Here is a 17,337-nt window from a genome sequence, read left to right on the forward strand (position 1 = left end):
ATAAGTCTGATTGTTTTACATTCATTCATTTTTGACATATCGGTTACTGCGTTATGTTAACAAAAATAAATTGCCATAGCGGCAGAGCCAGTGGGTGCGCATGCAGTCATTGGGTTTCACCTTTCACTTCGTTAAAAGAAAAAGTTTGCTAATTAAAATAAATTTGATCTATTTTTTCAAACTTTCATTCATTTAAAAAATGCTTTATTCAAAGAATAAAATATTTTTCAATGATTTTAATCTGTTCTCATCATCCTCAGATGGCAATAATAAAACAGCCTTTGTGGCAGTGATAAATCTGTGCTTTCATCTCCCAATACTATCAGTCATAGGGGTATATTTACTAAACTGTGGGTTTGAAAAAATAGAGATGTTGCCTATAGCAACCAATCAGATTCTAGTTATCATTTATTTAGCACATTCTACAAATTGACAGTTAGAATCTGATTTGTTGCTACAGGCAACATCTCCACTTTGGTAAATATACCCCTTAGTGTTTCACTATGTACTGTGGTGACTTCTTTATTTTTTTATTTAGGAATACAATATCTGTCTTCACAATATGTTCTATTCAGTCTTTACCTTTGCTATTCTGTTTTCATTTAGGAGACCCTGACCTGTGGAATAGGAGCAGCGAAATCCATACCCTCTTGCAGGGGTCACTGGCGAAAACCTCCTACCCGTTAGACTCCGCACTCCTGAGTGAGTTCTATCTTGGCAGAGACAAGGGATCCACTAAATATTATTCAGAGTCGTGACATTTGTTAAGGACAACTTTGGAATTCCTGATGTACTTATTATACATCTAGGAGAAAATTACCTGGGGAAGTTGAAGTGCATTGTGTTCACTGGGGGGTATAGTTATCAAGCTGCGGGTTTGAAACATTGGAGATGTTGCCTATAGTAACCAATCAGATTCTAGCTGTCATTTATTTAGTATATTCTACTAAATGAGAGCTAGAATCTGATTGGTTAATATAGGCAACATCTCCACTTTTTAAAACCCACAGCTTGATAAATATACCCCCAAGGCTGATTTTATGAATATAATGGCTCTTTTACCTGGTACTCGTTTAATACGCTCTGACATCATTCCCAGGAAGGTATTGAGAGGCACCAATAGCATATCTAGTATCAGCAAGGCCCGTTCTAAGTTAAACTCAACCATTCATACATTTGTATTTATAAAAATGAGGTGGTTCATCCCTGGATTAAATTTGGGTGTGATTATTTGTACAGGGCTGATGGAGTGCACCTCATGTAAGAAGGTTTGGTTCTGTTTCTCGAGTGACAGGGCTGTGAAGGATCACAGTAGTTGGCAGGTTGTGGTTCCTGGGATGACAATCAGCAGCCATAAATGATGTACTTGTGGGAAAGGGGAGGCCCATTGTTAGTGACTCTTCCCCTCTGGGGTGGTTATGGGACGATACCTGCACAGATGGGTTTCAGCTAATGAGGGAGAGCGGGGCTTCACGACCTAGAAGTCTTAGTTGTCGTTATTTGCTATCATTTTGGTATGAGGAATGGCTGAAAGCTAATTAACCACGCTTTCTTCTTCCCCACCAGATAAATTAATATATTTTAATTTATTTTGTGACCTTTCTCCATCAAGCAAACCTGTGGCGTTATTGCTTAGTTAAGGGAACATTTGTAAAGGGCATTATGTAATGGGTAGTTTGGATCAAACACCAGGTGGCTTAAACATTGTTTATGGATGTTATTTGGCCAAAGAACCATTGACATCTTCAAAATATTTTTTTCCAAAAAGTTTGAATATAACCCTTGGGTAAATAAGAATCACAGGTTATTATCAATTAGCATCTTGATAAATGCTTCAAATTCATCTGAATACTCCTGATACAGTATAAATACTAGAGATATGTGCTGACCCCCATGTTTTGGTTTTGGATGTCTTTGTGTTTTGGTTTTGTTACTGGTTTGCCCAAAAATCCTGAAAGGTTTTGGTTTTGGATCTGGATTTAATTGAAATTTTGAACAATAGGTAAAATGATGCCATTTTGAGCTGTGTCTGCGCCCATATTTTTATTAAAAGCAATAACATTACTTTCCAGTCACTTCCAGTCTATTTTCTAATGACCCCTTCAAAACTGTCCAAATGTTCTCCAATTTTAGCCAAAGTCTGCAGTGAGCTGACTTAATGGAGGATTTTGTAACTTTGCCATCGTTGCATTTGCTTTCTCCAGTTCAATTAAAAAAAATAACTAACCAGTCTATACAGTTCTCTAACTCCATCTATACATGCATTATTTGCCAGTGCCAAATTCTGTCCTTTTGATTTCTCAGATTGTGGACTTTCCATTGTATTTTCTTGCCAAGACAAATGTTTTTGGCAACCAAATCTGCATCCTCTCAGGGGCACAGCTGGGGGGGACAGGAGCAATTTAAAAAAAAAAAAAAAGGACCAGTCGCACAGGGCACGAAAGAGGCTCACTGGAACAGCACACCACCGGAGTGTCAACTGCCACAGAATCGCCAGTCATCACTGCCGGAACTCGAAACGACTGCCTTCACTCAAGTAGAACACCTGTCCCAGTCATCCACCCTGGCCAGGCAGATCTCCAGTTTCTCCATGGGTAGGCCTGGACCATTACCCCTCTATAGAGGCCTGGGGCCTATTATCTGGGACCCTCCCGCCCCTCTGGACAGTAATGATTTTTCCCTCAGCGGTCTCTGTAGGGGATGCCACCTCTGTAGGGGATGCCACCTTGCCCGGGTCACAAGTAGGAGCCCCCTCCCCGCAGGTCCACTGCAACAGGAAGTTGTGGCTCCGTCCTTGGGCCAGGGATGGGATTTTCAGTACAGCCTCCCAGGTCCTTATGGTCACGGGAGGGGCGGGGGGCAAGTCAGGTCACGCTAGGGGTTTCGTCTCCATTGCTATTCTCCCAGGATGTATTTAGCGGTACGGGGGTTTCGGCTCCGCAAGATACATGGCCAACATCCTCTGCGCCTGTGAGGCGTTCCGATAACGTAGCAGGGTCCCCCAGGGGCGACAATGTTCTAGACACAAGGGGGTCATGGTCTCTGCCCTACCTGCCCCCGGATCGCAGTACGGTTCTACCAAGCAGGTTGTCAGCGGTTCCTCCCTACCCTACCCCTTCGGGGAGTTACCCTCATTATTACCCGGTCCCGGTTGCGGTTGGGGCAAATGGGCAGGAGCAAGGGGTTATGCCCTCGGGGTCCGTGGTGGGGCTATGCAGGCCACCCCCCCAGGTTTCGTAGCAGAGGGACAGGGGCAGTATAGGGTCAGCAAAGCTATCCCATCACAAGATGGGTCGGTCAGGGCGCAGCAGACTGTTACACCAGTTGACATGCCTCTTTTACCAGCAACACAGGCTGCAGTGGATGCATCAACAAGGGAAGGAAGGCCGGTTACAGTCCCTTCGGCAGATCAAGGGTTGAACATGGCGTCTTCTTCCTTGGATGGGAGCGTGGCGGGTCCTTCACAGTCTGCGGCCATCCAAAATGCGGGGGAATCATCAGCGACAGGTGAAACAGCATCAGGACAACAGGGGGCAGCAGCGACAAGTGGTGAGTTCATTGATGTTGTTGTGTCACACAATATAAGTCCTAGCTCTCCAGTTTTTACTACCAGTGAGCATTCGTCCTCATCGTCAGAGAAGGGTCCCCGTAAACTTATTTAAATCTTGAACACACATTTTAGTCATAACAAGTCTCAGGTGGAAAAAAGGGCCACGGTAGCGAGGGCAGGAGTCTCTAAGGGCCCCATGGTGCGATGTGAAAACATCACCCTTTTGGCTGGTCTTCGTCCTAGCATGAGAGATAAAATCAAGAGGGGTGTTTTTGTTAACATTGTCACACGCCAGTTCCATAAATAGTTACCGGCGCTGTTACTTTCCTCTTGCAAGCGGTGATTGAACCTACTGCTTGGTTCTGAGACATTACTTCTACACATGTGCTCCTTGTTACCTTGTCTTGGACCTCCTTCCTATTCTCATTGGTTCTGGAGTATTATTTAAAATTCCCATGGGTCTCTGTTCTTTGCCTGATCTTCGTGTTACTCACTCAGTACTAGGATTTGGCTTCCATAGGTCTGACTTACCTATTATTCGTGGATTGCCTGGATTCAGGACTCGTTATAGTAGCTGTACTCATTCTGCTGCTAACCAGTATGGTGAACTACTATTGGGAACTATGTGCTACAACTGTGTTCGCTACCGCAGCTCAAGTTCCTCATTCCTGCCCAGCTGACTCAACATCATTATTGTTTCACTATTGGATCTACTGCTGAGTTACCTGTCATCTGTAGTGCTACGCACGGCTCAGCTATACTTCACTCCTCCGCTACTTCTAGGTAACAAACTGCTTGATGTACTTGTCTTCATCTCTGCCAATCGGGATTGTTATCTATAGATCAACGAGTTCCATGCTTTTGCCTTTCCTTCAATGGGAATTACCGCTATGTCAGTAACTCACTTGCTATGTTGAATCATCTTCCTTTACGGATCAGCTAGTTCTATATTATCAATCTGTTTGGACTGTTGCTGTATTAGTGATTCGCCTTTATCTGCCGTGACTTACTTTATTGGAGCAGCATTCTCCTTCCATCATCTCCATTGTTGAACTATTGCTCTACTCACTCCCTGCAGTTGTCAAGGGTTACCAATTATGAAGTAGTGTGTTGAGATTCATCATTTCTTCCTGACCAACTTGCCGTGTGTTCAGCCTCTGCCGTTATCTCAAGTTATCCTATTATTCAATTATATCAATATCCATTACCACTACTCTGCAGTACCTCCTACTCTACAGCTGCTATGACCTTGTCATTTGTGTATTAGAATCCTTTTCTTATCCATCATGTCTAAACCTCCACTACCATCTGCCACTACTCGTTTGGGAGACATATTATATTATGTCCGACCTGCGGGACAGGAGCGGGCGAAGTCTATATTCCCTTGCGGGGATCACTAGTAAAGACCTCCTACCCGTTAGACTCCGCACTCCTGGGCGAGTTCCATCTCGGCAGAGACAAGGGATCTACTAATTTATTCAAAGTCGTGACAAACATGTTCGAGTTGACAGGGTCGGCAAAGAAAGAGCTGGACGCAGCATGTGCAAAAGGGGGTATAGGGGAGGATGATTTTTACAAAACTTTCCCTAATTGGTTAGCAGGGTATTGTACATATATAGAAACCAGGCCAGAGGCGAGCGAGGAGGTATGGAAATATTTACATCTCATAAATGAGATGTACGTCTGTGATCGCCCAGGTACTTGGAGCATGTATGATGAGTTATTCCGGGAGAAAGTGAGTGGGCAGGTCGAGATGCCGATGGGTTTCAAGGATGTCGAGATTTGGATGAAGCTCAAGCGTGCCAACCTCTCTTTAGGTCAAGGGGCTGGCGGGTATCGATTTCAGCAAGGGGGGAGTCGAGGGTCTCCTCAACTACCAAAAAATAGGTGTTTCGCGTTCAACAATTCAGCATGCGGGAGGGGGGAATCATGTCGGTATAGACACATTTGCTCCAATTGCCGCGGACCACATTCAGCCAGAGAGTGTCCGAAGAGTGTCCCCGGTCTTGGCAGAGGTCGCGGCAACAACAGTAACATGGCTTAAGTCCCATTCCCCCATATGTATAGATGTCCTGGATTGGTGGCTCAGGCTCTACCCTCATGCAGATCAGGTGTCATTTCTCCGTGAAGGTTTTCGTCACGGTTTCCGGCAGCCTATTGATGCTGAGGTCAACGCCAGAGCCTCGAGGAATCTTAAATCAGCTTACATTTCTCCGGAAATACTTGACGAAAAAAATTGCGTTGAGATTAACCTGGGTCGCATGATCGGCCCATTTGACTCCCCCCCCATTACGAACCTAGTTATCTCCCCGCTAGGGATAGTTCCGAAGAAAGTCCCAGGCAAATTCCGTTTAATATAGCATTTATCACACCCTTTAGGAAATTTGGTTAATGACGCTATAGATCAGGATATAAGTTCTGTTGTGTATCAGTCATTTGAAGAGGCCCTTATGCTTATTAGACATTTCGGTGCAGGCGCCCTTATGGCCAAGTTGGATATTGAGTCAGCGTTCTGTTTGCTTCCCCTTCATCCTGAGTCATTCAGATACATGGGCTTCCAAATTAAAGGTAAATACTACATCGAGAGGAGTCTGCCCATGGGATGTTCCCTTTCATGTGCCTTTTTCGAATCCTTTAGCTCCTTTTTGCATTGGGCGATTCAGGCGGGTACCTGTCATGAGGGTATTGCCCATTATCTGGATGATTTTTTATTTGTAGGTCCAGCAAGCTCCTCATTGTGCTCAGATGTCCTGTACTCAGTGCAAGCACTTTTCTCGGTTTTGGGGGTGCCCGTAGCGCAAGATAAGACAGAGGGCCCGTCTACGTGTTTATCTTTCCTAGGGATAGAAATAGATACAATGGCGGGCTGTTGTTGATTACCGGCGGCTAAGATTTCTAAATTGGAGAGTCTGATTTTCAGTATCCTGGCCTCTCCCTCCCACACTTTGAGACAAGTACAAGCATTGTTAGGCTCATTTAATTTTGCGTGTAGGGTCATTCCTATGGGTAGGATTTTTTGTAGGAAGCTTCAGTTAGCAACTGCAGGTAGGGATAGACCTCACGCTTTAATTACATTAAACGAGGAGATCAAGGCGGATTTGTGGTTTGGGCATCGTTTCTTAGAACTTTAATGGTTCAAGGATTTGGCCTTCCCCTCCTATTTCCACTAGAGATTTAGACCTGTTTACAGATGCTGCAGGGTCCGGAGGTTTCTGAGCTTATTTTCAGGGTGAGTGGTGCGCTTCCCCATGGCCGCAAAGTTGGGTTGATAGTGGATTGGGAAAGAATTTGTTGGTTTTAGAGTTATTTCCCATCATTGTGTCCTTGGAGTTGTGGGCTCCTCAGCTCAGGGGGTGCAATGTCTCTGTTTGGTGTGATAATTTGGGGGTGGTCCAGGCAATTAATCGTCAGAGTTCATCTTCCAGGCCGGCAGTAAATCTGTTGCGCATACTGGTGCTTCGTTACTTTGATTGCGACATAAATTTTCGTGCCAAACACGTCCCGGATATAGACAATTCTATAGCTGACTCTCTGTCCCGCTTCGATTGGGGGCCTTTTAGGTCGCTCGCGCCTCATGTAAACCCCATAGGTATAGCTTGTCCATCTTCTGTTTGGCAGATGGTCGGGCCGGCATAAGATTCCTGGCTGAAGCTTCTCTGGCCCCGTCCACATGGAAGGCCTATCGCTTGGAAGCGGTGGGAAAACTTTCTTTTAGCCTGTAATATCCATTTCCCGGGTAACCCTCACAATATTGAAGATTTTATGTGGATATGTCCGCCATCTACAGCAATGTGTGACACACTTTCAGATACACAGCACACTCACACAAATGTGCAATACCTGACACATAACATAACATGCCATCCATTATGCAAGGTCCAAGCTGTGTTCTTCTCTGTCTCATAGACTTCATAACAGCACTGACAGATGAGGAGAAGAAAATCCTTGTGGACAAACAGAATTTCTATCGCTCCCAGATGGACCCACCGGCTGCAGGAATGAAGATGTTGGTAAGAGACAAGTACTGCATCAAGCAAGTCATTTTAAAAGTGTTTTTAATTAATTACTTAATTCTACTCAATTGCAAATAACTTCCAGCTAAAATCAGTAGCAGAACACATTTCCCAGAGTAAAGTCAGCCTAGAACCAGATAAATAACATAAAGAGCATCGAATTCACCCCGAGGTGGCTAATATGATCTATAAATTATCCGTAATCCTTCTTTAGAGATAACCTGGGCTCAATAATCTAACTGATAGAAAACAAGCTTTTTACTTACTTGAGCCTGGGTGTTTTAATGGGAAAAAATTGGCATGGTTCATGTCTCTGGTAGAAAGGGGTCTGGTTGGTGTCTGTTACATTAGTAGAAAGGGATCTGGTTAATGTCTGTTACATTGGTAAAAAGGGATCTGGTTGGTGTCTGTTATATTGGTATAAAGGGGACTGGTTGGTGTCAGTTATACTGGTAGAAAGGGGACTGGTTGGTGTCAGTTATACTGGTAGAAAGGGATCTGGTTAATGTCTGTTACACTGGTAAAAAGGGATCTGGTTGGTGTCAGTTATACTGGTAGAAAGGGGTCTGGTTGGTGTCAGTTATACTGGTAGAAAGGGATCTGGTTAATGTCTGTTACACTGGTAAAAAGGGATCTGGTTGGTGTCAGTTACACTGGTAGAAAGGGGACTAGTTGGTGTCAGTTATACTGGTAGGAAGGGGTCTGGTTGGTGTCAGTTATACTGGTAGAAAGGGGACTGGTTGGCGTGTGTTATACTGGTAGGAAGGGATCTGGTTGGTGTCAGTTATACTGGTAGAAAGGGGACTGGTTGGTGTCAGTTATACTGGTAGAAAGGGGTTCGGTTGGCGTGTGTTATACTGGTAGGAAGGGGTCTGGTTGGTGTCAGTTATACTGGTAGAAAGGGGACTGGTTGGTGTCAGTTATACTGGTAGAAAGGGGACTGGTTGGTGTCAGTTATACTGGTAGAAAGGGGTTCGGTTGGCGTGTGTTATACTGGTAGGAAGGGGTCTGGTTGGTGTCAGTTATACTGGTAGAAAGGGGTCTGGTTGGTGTCAGTTATACTGGTAGGAAGGGGACTGGTTGGTGTCAGTTATACTGGTAGAAAGGGGACTGGTTGGTGTCAGTTATACTGGTAGGAAGGGGTCTGGTTGGAGTCAGTTATACTGGTAGAAAGGGGACTGGTTGGCGTGTGTTATACTGGTAGGAAGGGGTCTGGTTGGAGTCAGCTATACTGGTAGAAAGGGGACTGGTTGGTGTCAGTTATACTGGTAGAAAGGGGACTGGTTGGTGTCAGTTATACTGGTAGAAAGGGGTTCGGTTGGCGTGTGTTATACTGGTAGGAAGGGGTCTGGTTGGTGTCAGCTATACTGGTAGAAAGGGGACTGGTTGGTGTCAGTTATACTGGTAGAAAGGGGTTCGGTTGGTGTGTGTTATACTGGTAGGAAGGGGTCTGGTTGGTGTCAGTTATACTGGTAGAAAGGGGACTGGTTGGTGTCAGTTATACTGGTAGAAAGGGGACTGGTTGGTGTCAGTTATACTGGTAGAAAGGGGACTGGTTGGTGTCAGTTATACTGGTAGAAAGGGGACTGGTTGGTGTCAGTTATACTGGTAGAAAGGGGACTGGTTGGTGTCAGTTATACTGGTAGAAAGGGGTTCGGTTGGCGTGTGTTATACTGGTAGAAAGGGGTCTGGTTGGTGTCAGTTATACTGGTAGAAAGGGGACTGGTTGGTGTCAGTTATACTGGTAGAAAGGGGTTCGGTTGGTGTCTGTTATACTGGTAGAAAGGGGACTGGTTGGTGTCAGTTATACTGGTAGAAAGGGGACTGGTTGGTGTCAGTTATACTGGTAGGAAGGGGACTGGTTGGTGTCAGTTATACTGGTAGGAAGGGGTTTGGTTGGTGTCAGTTATACTGGTAGAAAGGGAACTGGTTGGTGTCAGTTATACTGGTAGAAAGGGGACTGGTTGGTGTCAGTTATACTGGTAGGAAGGGGTCTGGTTGGTGTCAGTTATACTGGTAGAAAGGGGACTGGTTGGTGTCAGTTATACTGGTAGAAAGGGGACTGGTTGGTGTCAGTTATACTGGTAGAAAGGGGACTGGTTGGTGTCAGTTATACTGGTAGAAAGGGGACTGGTTGGTGTCAGTTATACTGGTAGAAAGGGGACTGGTTGGTGTCAGTTATACTGGTAGAAAGGGGTCTGGTTGGTGTCAGTTATACTGGTAGAAAGGCGACTGGTTGGTGTCAGTTATACTGGTAGAAAGGGTTTCGGTTGGTGTCAGTTATACTGGTAGAAAGGGTTTCCGTTGGTGTCAGTTATTCTTGTAGAAAGGGGACTGATTGGTGTCAGTTATACTGGTAGAAAGGGGTTCGGTTGGTGTCTGTTATACTGGTAGAAAGGGGTTCGGTTGGCGTGTGTTATACTGGTAGGAAGGGGTCTGGTTGGTGTCAGTTATACTGGTAGAAAGGGGACTGGTTGGTGTCAGTTATACTGGTAGAAAGGGGTTCGGTTGGTGTCAGTTATACTGGTAGAAAGGGGACTGGTTGGTGTCTGTTATACTGGTAGAATTGGATCCAGTTGGTGTCGCTTATACTGGTAGAAAGGGGTCTGGTTAATGTGTATTATAAACATAGAAACTGGTCTGGTTGTCTCCCCCATTTTTTCGGTAGCGTAACCTCAATGCTATATTTCTAGTAGGGCGAGAAAAAGTTCAGATGATTATAGTGATAAGAAAACTTAGGGTTATCCTGTGGAAAGGAATATTCAGAAGGAATCTGGTTTGAACATTGCTGAAAATTCCATGGAAATATTTCATTTTTCTTAAATGCTATTAAAATATCAACAAGTATTTGTCACACATATTTGCCATATAAAACCAATTGGTGCCTGTAAAATGTCAAATAATTTGTGTAGAAGATTCTTGTGTGTTACAAAGAGAAAGGAGCTTTTCTAATTAATATATCTATTCTTCTATTCTCTATCAAAGCTTTGCGGGATTATTATAAGTTATATGATGTAAAAGCTTAGTAATGACAGCTATGTTTGCGCTGGATAATTTTTCATTGTTTAGCATTCTTAGGCTGGTTTGTTCATCCACCCAGCCGGGTTCCTTTGGGAGCCTGTTAGTGCTATCAGAAGACAAGCAGACTGATAGCGATGATTACTAACATCCCAACCAACGGTTAAATCAATTCAGATCATTATTACATTTGTTTTAGGGCCACACATGGGTGAGAAAAAATAATAATAAATATGATGACATTCTACCGGGAATAAAAGCTCCACAAATCTGGGTCTGTATTGAGACCAATACCTGTGCCCTAAGTTTACTGTCATGGTTGCAACAGTAGTGTCTGTAGCCTGATGCTGAGTTGGATATATCATCATCATCATCATCATCATCCAGCAGGCAGAGAGGTGGTACTGGAAAAGATTGGGTCCAAACCTCAGACAGCCGGAGAACGGATTAGATTTTAGGGTCTAATCAGCAGGTCACAGGATTACAGCAATATTGAAGAAGTTTTCCAGCAGGGTCTTGAAGCAGGGTGATGTTTATTGCTCAGGTGTCCTGACAAGGACAGTCCCACTGATTTAAGGTATCAGTGATCAAGTCAGATGGAACATTAGAATGATACATTTCAGTGTACAAGTCAGAGCATTTATACAGATCTGGACACATGCTATTTTTAGAATCAGGATGTAACCCTGTTTACCAAAACAATGATTTACATGCATTGCAAAGCCACCAATATTTATACTTAGGTATGAAATTCTTAAAAACCTTGCTGTGATTTCCTGGATCTTATTTCAGAGGCAGGAGACCCACTAGCAAGTCAAAAGGTCTGACTGGCATGAATACTTCAGACAGTCGCCGAATACACATTTCCACAGAACAACAAAAACCCAAAGCAAGCCACTTCCCCACATCACAATACACCAAAGGCTTGGTAAACACAGGCTCATTGTATCAGATATATACATCAGAAATAGGCATATCCTTTAGCAAGTTTAAACAAAAGACAAATTTCTTCCCCTGGTCTCAGAAATAACGATATCCTATCTCACAATATACACAATATCAAAAATAAGTTACATAGTTACATAGTTGATGAGGTTGAAAAAAGACACCAGTCCATCAAGTTCAACCTATTTTGGAGCTCCTGCGATCCTGCACTTATATTTGAAATTAATCCAGAGTAAGCAACCGCCAATCTGTTTCAATTTTGAAAATCCCCCCAGACTCAATATTGCAATCCAATTTTTACCCTATATCCACTACTATCCTTTATTTTAAATTAACGGTCGTATCCCTGGATACACCTTTCCGCTAAAAATTTGTCTAACCCTTTCTTAAACATATCTATTGAATCTGCCATCACAACCTTCCCTGGCAATGAATTCCATATCTTGACTGCCCTTACTGTAAAGAACCCCTTCCTTTGCTGGTTGTGAAATTTCCTCTCCTCTAACCTTAGGGGATGGCCACGTGTCCTGTGTATGGTCCTTGGGGTAAAAAGTTCCCATGAAAGCTCTCCGTATTGACCCCTAATGTATTTGTACATAGTAATCATATCTCCCCTTAGACGCCTCTTTTCTAAAGTAAACATGCCTAAACTGGCTTACCTTTCCTCATAACTTAATGACTCCATACCGTTTATCAATTTTGTCGCCCTTCTCTGAACCCTTTCTAGTTCCAAATTATCTTTTTTATAGAGTGCTGCCCAGAACTGTACTGCATATTCAAGATGAGGTCTTACCAACGATTTATACAGTGGCAAAATTACACTGTCTTCCCTTGCATCTATGCCCCTTTTTATGCATGCCAATACTTTGTTTGCCCTTGCAGCTGCTGCTTGACATTGAGCACTATTTCTAAGTCTACTGTCTACGAGCACTCCCAAATCCTTTTCCATTATAGATTCTCCTAAATTAATTCCATTTAATTTATAGATTTCGTTCTTGTTTTTGATCCCTGAATGCATAACCTTACATTTATCTGTGTTAAACCTCATATTCCATTTGGCCACCCAATCCTCCAGTTTATTTAAGTCCCTCTGTAAAGAAGCTACATCTTGCTCTGATTTTATTACCTTACAGAGTTTAGTGTCATCTGCAAAAATAGAAACTTTACTCTCTAAACCATCACCAAGGTCATTAGTCATTAATAAATATATTAAAAAGGAGTGGTCCCAGCACGGAACCTTGAGGTACTCCACTTAAGACTTTTGACCAATTAGAAAATGTTCTATTTATCACAACTCTCTGTTCCCTATTCTCTAACCAGTTTTGGATCCAAGTACAAATTTTGATTCCTAGACCCAGTTCCCTTATTTTGTAAACCAACCTCTTGTGTGGCACTGTATCAAAGGCCTTTGCAAAATCTAAGTAGACCACATCTACTGTGCTGCCCTGGTCTAAGTTCCCACTAACTTCCTCGTAGAAACTAATTAGATTAGTTTGACATGACCTATCCCTCACAGATCCATGTTGATTCCCACTAATAATTTTATTGCGTACCAAGTAATCCTGAATACTGTCCCTTAAAATACCTTCCAGTAGTTTCCCCACTATTGATGTCAGGCTTACAGGTCTATAATTCTCTGGTTGTGATCTCGTCCCCTTTTTAAACATATTGCATATGCAATTATATAAATAAGTGCCCTGCTCTATTTGCTTTAAATAAATTTATACCAAAAGTTATTTGATAGTGATCCAGTCACATTTATAAACACGGAGCGCTATACCTGCTGTAATTGAGAGGGTTTTTTTCCAACCTAATATTAATGTGTAGTACGCTATCAAAACAAAATTTATAAATTTGGGTTTAAATGTATCTGAACTATACATGACACCAACGCTACTTCTGTGTTTTTTTACATGAATGCGTTCAATAGCAGTATAAGCCCCTTAGGTCCCCTTTTCTCTTTGGTCTGTCTGTTACACATCAAATCCCGTTAATCCAAAATGTGTGATTCTACAGTCATGCTTGTCTTTGAATGTTCCTTATGTCTTTCTGTTATTTATTGATTTACATATATTATAGCTGGAAAAACATGTGGGGCCTGATTCATCAAGGCACGTATTTACAGATTTTGAGCGTATCGTATGCAAAATCACTTTGCTCATGTCCAGTAAATGCAGCCCTGGCTACAGCTATAGGGCTAGTCTAAGTCCTGATCAGTATTGGTGACAGTCTTGCATGCATGCTATAACATGTGTTTGCAATCACGAGCAACTGTAAAAAGGAGGATTTTTTTTACTTACAATAATTCCTTTTTTCTGAGTAAATCTGGGGAACACTGCTACCATGGGTTGTATGAGGAGAGCTAGGAGTTGGCACTTAAACTGTTAATTATTTGATTAACCTACAGACAGACTCCTACCCTCTGCAAACCCTTGCATCTTCAGTGTATTTATAAAGCCCCAAGTAAGACAACCGAGAAAATAGCAGAAGGCAGAAGAGAATAAGGCAGGGAACGCAGTGTCCCCCATCGTAGGTATAAAAATCCTCCCTTCTCTTTCATCCTATCTGGGGGACATTGCTACCAAGGGGACCTCCTAAAGTGCCACCTAAGGGAGGGTTCACTCTGATAGCCGGGCTCACAAAACACTACTGCCAAAACTGGTGTCCGAGGACGCAAAAATATTAAACTGGTAAAACTTAGTAAAGGTATAGACGGAAGACCAGGTGGCCGCTCGGCGAAGCTGATCCACTGAAACCCCATGACATGCAGTCCAAGAAGCAACCACTAAGCGGGTAGAATTGTGGGCAACAATATGGCTAGGCACAGGCTGATCTGCTATTACATAGACCTGGCTAATGGTTGATGTAATCAACCTAGCAACGGCATCCCCTTTTATGCGCCACCAACAGCACAAAGAGAAAATCCGTCTTGCGAATGGCCAAAGCTTGTTTGACATAAATGCGAAGAGCATGAACAACATCTAAGGATTCTTCGGACTGGAGGCCCGAAGATCTATTCTGCACCCTAAAAGCCGAGACCACAATCTCCTGATTCAGGTGAAAAAATGAAACCAGCTTAGGTTGAAAAGAAGGAACCATCCGTAGGGCAACCCTATTATCATGGAAGATGAGATGGGGGAATGGCAAGAAATAGCTCCAAGTTCTAACACTCTACATGCAGATGCTATGGCCAAGAGAAAAATCAACTTACACGTGAGGAACCTGAACTCTACAGCGCTAAATTGTTCAAATGGTGCCCTCTAAAGCATAGTTAGCACCAAGTTCAAATCTCAGGGAGTTGTGGGCGGCATGTAAGGATGCTGAGTATGCAAGACCGCTTGAAGAAAAGTCCTCACTTCTGGCAGATCCACAATCTTCTTCTGGAAATAAAAAGAAAGGGTCGAGACATGGACTCTCAGAGAGCTGAGTTTGGATGGACAGACCATCTTGTAGAAAAGTCAAGAGTCTAGAAATTCAAAACAACCCTGTGTGACGAGCGACGCTGGCACCACATGATGTAGATACGACACACTATGTGAAAAATACATGAAGAAGCCGGCTTCTTAGCTCACAACTTTGTGTACATAATCTTGTGGATAAACCTTTTGCATGCCAAAGACTGTTTTTTAACAGCCACACTGTTAAAGACAGCTGGGGAAGGTCCTGGAACCGAAATGGCCCCTGAAGGAGCAGGTTGTCGCAAAGCGGTAGATGCCACCCTGGCTTGCATGATAGTCGCAGAATGTCTGCGAACCAGTCCGTCGTGGCTAATGAGGAGCTACCAGAATCACAAGTAGCCCTCCTTGTTTCACTCGTCTGAGAACTCGGACCAACATCGGAATGGGAGGAAACGGATTTCCCAGCTAAAACTCCCAGCTCATGGTCATGACATCCCCTGCTACACCAAAGGATCCCTGGTTAACGAGCAGAACTTTTACACTTTTCTGTTGTGGTGAGAAGTCATCAGGCCGATGTCGGTGAGACCCCATCTTCGATCCAGTGATTGATACACCTCAGGAAGGAGGGATCACTCATCTGGCAGCATCTCGTGTTTGTTCAGGTAGTCGGCCTCCCAGTTTTCCACCCCAAGAATGAACACTGCCGATATGGCCGGAGCAAACTTTTCCACCCCTGCCAGAATCTGAGCCACCACCTGCATGCATCCCACACTCCTGGTACCTCCCTGATGATTTACATAAGCCATGGCCATGGCATTGTCGGACTGGAGCCATACTGGAGTACCCTGCAGAATGTTTTGTGCGCCCCGCAGCAATAGCAACATGGCCCTCAACTTAAACATTTCTATGAAGTGAAACTTCCCGAGGTGACCAAGTCCACTGAAAACACATCTGAAACACCATGGCCCCCCAACCTAGGAGACTGGCGTTCATTGTGACAATGGTCCAAGACCACATGGCAAAGTACCTGCTCATAAACAGATGGTCCTTCATCAGCCACCAGCGAAGGGACAGATAAAATTCCTGAGACAGCTGTATCAACGGGGAATGCAAGTGAATGGTGGAGCCTGACCATTTCTTCAACAGGTCCCATTGAAAGATACATGAATGGAATCTCCTGAAGGGAGGTATCTCAAACCTGGAGACCATCTAAACCCAAAGCTTCATGCATGCTAGCATGGAAGGCTGAGGAAGAGCCAGAACTTTTTGTTCTGAAGGGAGCGCACTGTGCTGTCTGGAAGAATAATCTTTTGCAACCTTATATTCAGGATTAGACCCAGGAAACCCATCTGCTGACATGGAGTCAGTTGGGATTTTGGAAGATTTATTATCTACCCATGTTGTTCCAGAACTTGAATGGTAAGAGAGAGGTGTTGTTTCAGTAGCTTTTCCGAATCTGTCTTGATAAGCAGATCATCAAGGTAAGGAACTATGCTGACCCCTCAGAAGTGCAGCAATGCGGCCATTACCATCAAGATCTTGGTTAACACCCTTGGAGCCATGGAGAGGTCAAAGAGAAGAGCCCAGAACTGATAATGAGAGTCCTCCACCATGAACCTGAGCAGGGATTTTTGGCCTTCCCAAATGGGTACATAGAGATAGGCATCCCGGGTGTCAATGGATGCCAGAAACTCCAGTGGTTTCAAACCATTGATCATTGATCTGTTGGAATCCATACGGACGTTGTCCACCCAAAAATGTAAATTTAGAGCCTTGATGTTCAGAATTGAACAGAAGGTCTCATCTGGCTATGGGACTAGGAAGAGGTTGGAATAGAACCCCTTCCTCTCTGTTCCTCCGGAACCTTACATATAACCCCTACAGAAAGAATCGAAAATGACCGCCTGTTGCATTGTCGTTCTTTCATTGAGTCTCAAGGAGGGGCAGTTACAAAAAATGATGGCGAGGGCATCCCAGGATATCGATCCTGTAACCCTTTACCATAATCCCCAACATTCACTGATCCCTGTAGAACAATGCTGTTAGGATTCTCAGGCGTTTTCTATCAGTCAGTGTTCGCGCTGGTCTTCCCAAGGCACAGAGTCTAAAAAACCCCCCAGTCTTCACCAAGAACCGCTGCAATGCGGGATTGATTTTGCTGCCGGAGGTCCGCAGGTTGCGGCCCTTAGGTTAGCCCACTGACGTGATAGCTGACAGATGGTTGGTAAGATATCAAAGCTGGACCAGGGAGAGCGAACTCTGTAGCGGTAGTGTAGTACACCGAGGTAAAGCAGGATTTAGTTTGCTGAAGTGGTACAGCATACTTGGAAGAATCCAAAGCTGTAATCCGTGAAACACCGGTTCAGATACACTGAAGAGACACTGCACACAGGAGAGTCGCCAGGTCGGATAC

The 17,337-nt window shown here is 43.9% G+C and overlaps 1 protein-coding gene across 2 annotated transcripts in view; it reads left to right on the forward strand.

Moving 5' to 3' along the window:
• Positions 1 to 17,337, forward strand: part of LOC142096023 (uncharacterized) — a 194,895-nt gene that overhangs the window by 68,643 nt on the left and 108,915 nt on the right. The window contains exons 5-7 of one of the 2 annotated variants that reach the window (XM_075178498.1): positions 607 to 702; positions 3,346 to 3,549; positions 7,457 to 7,560. In XM_075178498.1, coding sequence (XP_075034599.1) covers positions 607 to 702; positions 3,346 to 3,549; positions 7,457 to 7,560 — 404 coding nt within the window. The remainder of the gene's footprint in view (positions 1 to 606; positions 703 to 3,345; positions 3,550 to 7,456; positions 7,561 to 17,337) is intronic. The other variant, XM_075178507.1, reaches the window with a different exon arrangement.

This window comes from Mixophyes fleayi, chromosome 1, assembly GCF_038048845.1.
Source record: "Mixophyes fleayi isolate aMixFle1 chromosome 1, aMixFle1.hap1, whole genome shotgun sequence".
In the NCBI taxonomy this organism is placed as follows: domain Eukaryota; kingdom Metazoa; phylum Chordata; class Amphibia; order Anura; family Limnodynastidae; genus Mixophyes; species Mixophyes fleayi.